At 65.3% G+C, this 8,021-nt stretch overlaps 1 protein-coding gene across 1 annotated transcript; it reads right to left on the bottom strand.

Annotated features, from left to right (window-relative positions):
• Positions 1-805: 805 nt before the first annotated feature.
• Positions 806-7,592, bottom strand: Fgf3 (fibroblast growth factor 3). Its single transcript, XM_027944384.3, has 3 exons — positions 7,373-7,592; positions 5,367-5,470; positions 806-1,177 (listed from the first exon to the last, which is right to left on the bottom strand). The coding sequence occupies exons 1-3, from the start codon at positions 7,590-7,592 to the stop codon at positions 806-808; spliced, it is 696 nt and encodes a 231-aa protein (XP_027800185.2).
• Between the last annotated feature and the right edge of the window lie 429 nt (positions 7,593-8,021).

The raw sequence follows: 8,021 nt of genomic DNA, 5'->3' as shown, positions 1-8,021 counted from the left end.
GGGCCATGACGGAGCCCAGCCGGGGCTCCTCACAGCAAGTCACCGTGCCCCTCTGAGAGTCACTGTCACGCAAGACGGTGGCGGGGTGGGGGTGGCAGCGGCAGGTTTCAAGGACAAAGAAGGACAGAGTCCCTGCCTGAGGGGACACACAGCTTCCAGTGGGAGGGGCCTCGTGGGATTCGAGAACAAAGTGAGTTCCTTTCCTCCTCCATCCCCCCCCCCCACACACACACGACACACGCACACACACACACACACACTCTCTGTCCTGCCTCTCCGCCATACAGACACAGACACATGCACCATACACATACAGACGCACACACAGGACACGCGCACACACATGCACACAGGACCCCCCCCACACACACACACATGCACTCGCAGCCTCCAGGGACGCACAGAGCCCCGAGCTCCACGTGGACGGCACAGGCCTCCTCTCCGCCCACACGCAGCTCAGCCCGCTGCTCGGAACACAGTGTGACATCTCGCGTCACTGCTGACACGGACTGGACGGGGGCGCATGTGCCCAGAAAAGCCGCGAGGTCTTCCCCCGCAGGACGTCGGGCAAGTGACAGCAGAATAAAATACTTTAATGTTTGCTCTGGAGACCCTGCGCCATCCACCCTGGTGGCCCTGGGCTGTCCTCGGTCCCTTCAGCGGCCCCTGGACACCGTCACTGCAAGTGTCTTAGAGCAGCCCCCTGTAGCCGTGCAGGCCCCGGGCTCTCTGGCCTTGTCCAAGAGCACAGGGAGGTTGGGGACGTGTCCCCAGCCCCCACCTGGCAGGCGAGGCTGGTGGACACTCAGCTCGGAGCCCAGATGTGCGAGGGCTCGGCTCCCCCGCGGCCTCCCGGGCTCTTCTGCCGCCGTCGCCGGGGCTGGCCGCCCTTGCTCAGGGGCCTGGAGTGGCCGCTCTGCAGCCGCCGCACCATCTCGTGGTCCTTGGGGTCCAGCACGCGGGGCAGGAACAGGGAGGACTTCTGCGTGCGGCGGGTCTTGAAGCCCCGGCGGGGCCGGCCCTTGCCGTTCACGGACACGTACCACAGTCTCTCGGCACTGGGCGGCCGCCGTGTCCCCGGGCCCCCGGGCACCGAGCGGTACAGCCGGGAGGAGTAGGTGCTGTAGCCCAGCTCCTGGATCCGCTCCACGAACTCGCACTCCGCGCTGTAATGCTCCTGCGGGCGAGAGGCCACGTCAGGGCCACGGAGGCCACGGAGGCCTGCTGCGGCTGGGGCTCCAAGTCTCTTTCTCCACAAGGTCTTCTGAGCACCTCTGGGGGCTTGGACGCCCTGCCTCTCCTCTCTGGGCCCTCCAGCCGCCACGCCCCACTGACGCACCAACGGTGGGGTGTCCCAGCTTAGGGACAGGCTGCGGGGCAGAGATGGGACCTTCCCACCCAGGGGCCCTTGGCGGCCTTGAGGTCAGCAGGGACTGGACAGCTGGACAAAGAAGAGGGGGCACCCAGAGCTCTTTTGAAGAAATAGCATAAAAGAACAAGAAGAGCTGGAGTGGCAGCAGGCCCTGTGGTGTCACCACTGGGGGTGACGGGGGACCTGGCTCCACAACAAAACAGAGAACCCAACACGGGGGTGTGGCTGGTTTTCAGGAGCCTGGGTCTCCACTAGGGGCAGGTTTGGGTCCCCCGGCCCTGGCCCTCTGAGAGGCACAGTCTTGGGCATGGGGTGCCCGCCCCACGGGTGCAATCCGCCTGGAGCCTGGTCAGAGGGGGGTGCTCGGTGAGAACCTGGACACTGCTGGTCCAGGGAGGAGCACAGGGGCCCGGGACTCGGGCGCCAGCAAGCAGAGAGGAAGACACTGTCCTCAGAAGCCCCTGGGACCTGTGCCAGGCCCGAGAGGGACTGAGTCCCTGCCTCCACAGCGCAGTGAGCCCTGCTGAAGGAGGTGTCGCCAGGGTCGCGTGCCCTTCAGCAGCACCGCGCTGCCCAAGGGCACAGAGGCCTGGCCACCGTCCCCAGCCTGCAAAGCCAAAAGGCACTTGAAGAGATGTCACCAGGGCCCCCGAGGCCCAGCCACAGGGACTGCTGACTGTGGGGTGGACGCCGCGGGGGGCGGGCAGGCCTCAGGAGACCTACTGAGGCTTCGGGCTCAACCACGGGGGACAAGGAGCACCTGCCTGGGGACCACCACTCTGGGGACAGGGCTGGGCAGGCTGCAGGACCTCCTTCTCCTAGGGAATGGCCAGAGAGCAGGCACAGGGCCCCAGTGGCCATCTCCCTCTGGGGTGTGGTGACCCCACAGGAGTGGGAGGGGGCAGCTCTGGAGAGAAGGAGACCCAGAGGACCCTGAGCCTGTTTTCAGGGTCACAGGCTGTCGGGCCCAGGTCCAGGAGTGGGTAGCATCTGACCTGGCAGTGACCAGGGCCACAGATGTCAGGATCGAGGGTCAGGGGAACCAGGCAGGGGCCACCACTCCCCATCACCCAAACCCTCCCTGCCCTCCTGCCCCCTGGGGATGCCCAGGACTTCCCGCGTCACCTCGTGGAGTGCCCTGCCCAGGGCCACCCCCCCCCCATTTGTAGTGAGGAAGCCAGGGTGGCATCCGGCCCCAGGGGGATATGGCATCGTCTGGCCTCTGCCCGACCCTGCACAGGTGCTCTCTGGGGACCCAGGGACTGGGGTCAGGGCAGTCCTGTCCCCCCATGCTGTGCCAGCACCTGGTTCCCACACAGAGACCTGTGGGCCTCAGGGCCAGAGGCGCAGGCCCTCCCACGCACAGAGCACTGCTGGCACCTGTGGACACTGGGTAGCCAAAATGACCAGGGGCGCCAGAGCCACAGACTTCAGACAGCCCAGCTCGGACTCGCTGGCAGCAGTGGCCAGGCCTGCTCTGGCCGCTGTCCCACCCAGGCCCTTCCCCAGAGCCACTTGTACACACGAAGTGGACTCCGAGACACCTGGTGGATAAGGCGTGGCTTGGAAGTGCCCGGAGGGAGGCGGGGTGTTCGAGGAGGGCGTGTTGGCAGGGTCAGCATGGGCAGGGGCACAGCCCGTGTGCAGAGCTGAGCCGGGGAGCGGGAGCTGTAGGCCAGGGAGGGAGAGAAGGCACGGGCACCGCCCCTCCCACTGCCCCGGGCTGATCTGTGGGTGATGTGGGTCCTGGAGGGCAGGACATGCTTCTTAGGGTGGTCCCTCAGCATGCACCTAGCAGAGCATGTCATCCGGTGAGTGTCAAGGACACTGATGAACGGTGCTGGGTGGGGGAGGGAGGGTGAATGGAGGGAGAGAGAGAGGGTGGGTGGATATAGGCATGTGGGTAAGGATGGGTGGGTGGCCGACTGGGTGACTGCGTGGGTGGCTAGAGGGGAGAGCAGTGGATGGATGGCGGGTGGACATGTTCGTGGCAGAGTAGGCAGAGGGTGGATATGTATGCCCGACAGGGTGGATGGGTGGGCAGGTACACGCATGCAGGTATGGGTGGATGGACAGGTGAGTAGATGGATGGGTGGATGACAGCTGGGGGGACAGATGGGTGAGTGGCTGGCTGGGCTGTAGGACAGGCAGGCTACAGGCCAGACACCTGGTCCCACAGCTGCTGCCGCAGCCCAGGTAGGAAGGAGCAGGCTGGTGCGCAGACGCTGTCCTCTGGGAGGAGCTAGAGGGAGGTGGGCGTATGCACCGGGGCTGAGGGGGGTCTTCCCAGCTGACTCCAGGCTGGCTGAGTGGCTATGGGGCCAGGGTTGAGGTCGGGGTCAGGGGCCTGCTGAGCTCCAGTGGGCTGTGCTGCCCTCTGCCTGGGGTCTCTGAGCTGCTCGGGTATCCCAAGGAGGGTGGCGATCTCTAACTCAGAAGCTGGGTCAGGCACTGGGGTTGTCAGGGTGCAATCCAATGGTCACCTGCCCACGAAGTGGACGAGGTGGCCGGTGGAGGGGAGAAGGAAGGCCAGCAAATCCAGGACACCCAGGCAGCAAGGGGCAGGGGTGGGGGTGGAGTCTGCAGGAGGAAGGGAGGACAGGCTGGCCCCCAGCTGCCTCCCCTCTGCAGGGCCGTGAGACCATTTCTGCCGGGTGCTCTGGAAAGTTCCGCACCATCCAGCTGGATTGCCAAGCCATCCCTGGCCTCGTGGTCCCCAGTGGGACTGGACCTCAACCCCTCCTCCCGCAAGACCAGGGCTGTGAGCTCTGAGGACAGAAGACACAGGTGGCCTCTCACCCATGGGATCACCAGATCCGATCGGGTCCCTCACTGGAGGAGAGTGCTTTGTCCTCCTCGGTCAGGGGGCCTCCTTTGTGGCCAGGAAGTGCCACTAGTAAAGGCCACCAGACCTCCTCCATGGGGTGTCCTTCACTCTGAGAGGGAGGAGCAACCATGATTTCAAGGATCAAAGTGAAGTTCCTCTCTCTGGAGCCAGGGGCTTGGAGTTCCAGAGAGCCCCAGTCCTGCTCGCTCAAGGGACAGCTCAGCCAGGCCCGACCCCCGCAGAGGACCCCGCAGAGGGCACGTCTCATCACTGAGCAGGCAGCGGGTAGAGAGCTTCTGCTTCCAGACGCAGTTTCTGGCCAGGGGCCCTGGGCCGGAGAAGGCAGGCACGGGTACCCAGGTTTGCTCCTCCTTCAGCAAAACAACTGACCACCCACAAGGGGAGCAGCTTACAAAGGGATCACCAGGTTCAGAGGCAGGGGAGCAGTGGGGTGCTTCCCTACAGGCAGAGTGGGTCAGAGGGAGGTGACTACCTGTGGGGAGCGCTGCTGTGACCTCTGGCCTGTGTGAGGTCTTAGTGCTCAAGGACAACCGGCCCGTGGCACGCGGTCATTAGCTGAAGGGGCAAACTTCCCGGCATTTCACACCAGGTGTTCCCTGGACGCTGCCCACAGAACCAGGGGATGCGGTAGGTAGAGGGGATTGTGCATCTGGGCTGGGGCGTGGCCTGGGACAGGGCTCCCTCCTCCTGTCCTCTCATTTCCCTCCTAAGCACCGACAGCCCTCGCTTTCCCACTCCCTGCCCCTTGGCTGGCTGAGCCTGCCCTGCTCCTCCCCGGAGAGCTCTGTCCTGCCCAACAGAAGAGATTTCCACGGGGACCCCCTGCGTATGCTTGCAAGTTTGCTTGGGTCCATTAATTTCAGTGGAAATTCGGGGTCCACCCCTCCTCTGCTCTCAGCTACCTTCAGAGAAGGTCGTAACAATCGACAACAAGGTACGAATATTTCCCACCCGCAGAACCACAGAATCCCAGCAGGACCCTCCCTGCAGGCCCATCGGCTGGGGCTGCCTCCCCAAGAGAGTTCTGGGTCCTGCACATCCCTGAGCACAGCTTTCTAACACCCCCGTCCCCTCTGCCCCCTGAAGTGGCGTTCCAGCGAGACGGCTACTCTATCAGTGCCCACCCATGCAAGAGATTGGACTCACCGAAGCATAGAGCCGTCCCCTCTTGTTCATGGCCAGGTACCGCCCAGAGAAAAGCCCTTTGATGGCCACGACGCCCACCTCCACCGCGGTAATCTCCAGGATGCCTGGGAAAGTTGGGAAGGCCCATCATCGCTCCGCCTCCACCGAACCAGAGGAAGCTCTGTGCACCGCCAGCTCAGGACGGTGAGGTCACCCCACACCCCACAGGGGGTGGGGGCTGGAGGTCCAGGAGGGGAGAGTGCTGCACTGGAGAGGAGAGTGTCAGCCTCCCAGAAGGGTAATTCAAACCCTGGAGTGGGACAGGAAGGTTCGCACTGTAACCCCACCGCGGGGCCACCCAAGCTGAGTTGGCAGTGGACCTGGGTGGGAGATGTCCCAGGCAGAGGGTCCTTGGATACAGGAAGTGAGGGGGAGAGCCAAATCTGGAGCTCACAGAGGGACGCTGGCCAGGGTTCACCCACCAGCCACTGCATGTCAGAAGTCAAGTCACCTTGGTGCCTGTCTCTCCAGACACTAAGAGAGCTTCCGGGGGTTAGGGTTGCAACAGTAGTTCCCAAGTGGGGCCATGTCCCCAGCAGAGTTCCAGGGTGGCTGGGGCTACCTTCCACACCCTTTCCAGGGGCACCTCTCCAGGGCTAGTGCCTGCTGTCTGCGTGGCCAGGACATCCCCAAAGCAGGACTAAGTTGAGGGTTTGCTCCCGGCACGTGTCACTGCAGGTCTCTCAAGTGTGCGGCACACTCATCAGGCTCCCCAGCGCCAGCCCAGGGACCAGCAAAGCTCAGTCTGGATGCCCGGGGAGACTGCTGTGAACGGGTACCCTCCTCTCCCTGTGGGCGCCCGCTGGGTTCACCAGGAAGACTGGATGCTCTAAGATGTTGACTTAGACTGGATTTGGAGGGAACCTGCGCGGGGGTGTCTCTGCAAGAAGAGTCCTGCGCAGAGACCCCTGGCCACTGCGGTCCTCACTGTGCGCTCAGATGGCGTCCTCCACAGACGCCCTCGCAGGGCTGCGGCTTTCCCCGGAGGAAGCTGCGGTTTTCCGCTACCACCTTGAACCGCGGCGCGGCTTCCTGCGCCCGCGGCAGAAGTGGAGCGCCCCGCGCCTAAACTGAGGAGGATCTCAGCGGTCCTGGCACCCTCCCACGCTCCCCGCTGCGGTCCTTCCGGTCCGAGCTCTGCTCGCGCGCTCCCCTCCCAGCAGGCTGCTTAGTCTCCCAGCTTTTGCTCTGCGCAAGAGGGCTGGGCGCCGGCCGCAGGTCCGGGGGCTAGAGGAGCCAAGCCACGGAGCTTGGGGGACCCCGCAGTGCGTGCAGTCCGACTTCTAGTCCTGGGTTCGGGGAGGGTGTATTTGTATCTCTGCTTCCCCAGACCCTGGAGGACGCCCCCTGGCCCTCGGGGCCTGCACCCTCCGCTCCCACCCCAAAGAGGGGACACCCACACTTCCTGCCATCCCGGGAGCAAGGGCTGAGGCCGAGGGGTGCAGATCCGAGCCCAGGGAAGACTGACGCAGCGGCCCAGGGACCTAGCTCTGCCAGGCTCCTGCTCGGAAGCAGCGACTGGACGCAGCCACCTGGGCGGCCAAGAGCCTGGAGGGCAGAGGGGAACTCGTGTGCCCTGGGGTCGACAGGAGGTGGAGAAGTCGTCAAAATAATAAAGAGAATGATAAATGCCTTGTCCGGCTCCTTTTCTCCACCAATTCAAAGGGCTTAAACTTGTCAGAATTGCCAAACGCACAGAGCGCAGAGCCCGAGTCGTCAACCACGTGCCCCCTCTGAGGCGCGGGCCAGGCAGGGGCAGAGGCTGCCAGCTCCCCGCATCGCTGGCTCTTCGCCCCCACCCCCAGCTCTACCCGGATCTCAGAGCGCGCTTCTTTCCCCGGACGTGGCGGCGGATGTCCCGCGGCCGCTATCTGGCAGGGGGCAGCGGGCGCCGTCGGCGCGCCGTCCCTTCTCCCGGGGTGCAGCTACCCACCCCCACCCCCGACCCCGCCGCGCCGGGCACTCACTGTAGGCGCTGTTCTCCAGGCTGCCGTTGACGCGGCCGCTCGGGTGCAGCTGAAGGTGGTACTTGGTGGCACAGTAGAGCTTGCGGCGCCGGGGCGCCCCGCCGAGGTGCTCGTAGACTCCGCCGCGGCCGCCCGCATCGCGCCGCAGCCGCGCCCCGGGGCCCGCCGCGGGCCAGCCGGGCTCCAGCAGGCTGAGCAGCAGGAGCCAGATCAAGCCCATCGCGGCATCGCGCCCGCCCGGCGGCGGCTGCAGGCCAGCGCGGTGCCCATGGAAGGCGCGGCAGCCCGGCCGCGGCGAGGCGCTAGGAGACCGCTCCCGCGCCTGGCGGTGCTGACTGCGGCTCCGCGGGAAAGAGGGGTGGGGAGAGCGAAAGCGAGGGGGGTGATGGAGAGGGAGAGGGAGAGGGAGGAGGGAGAACCTTTAATTTTCACCCAGGAGCGGGGAAATTTCCGTTGCTGCGCAAAGCTCTGGAAGAAAAGACGGTTCCGCAACAAAAGGCCGACGTGGTCCCCAGGCGGAGGCGCGGGAGGGGCGGGAGCCCGGCGGGTGGGGAGCCCTGCGGGGCGCGGGGCTCGGCCCGGGGGCCGCCTGCGCACACTCGCCCCGGCGCGCGCCGTCGAGCCGCGGCTCCGCTCGGCCTCGCTCCCC

This window comes from Marmota flaviventris, chromosome 9, assembly GCF_047511675.1.
Source record: "Marmota flaviventris isolate mMarFla1 chromosome 9, mMarFla1.hap1, whole genome shotgun sequence".
Taxonomy (NCBI): Eukaryota; Metazoa; Chordata; class Mammalia; order Rodentia; family Sciuridae; genus Marmota; species Marmota flaviventris.
The sequence above is the reverse complement of the archived record's forward strand: the minus strand, read 5'-3'. Positions and strand labels throughout refer to the sequence as shown.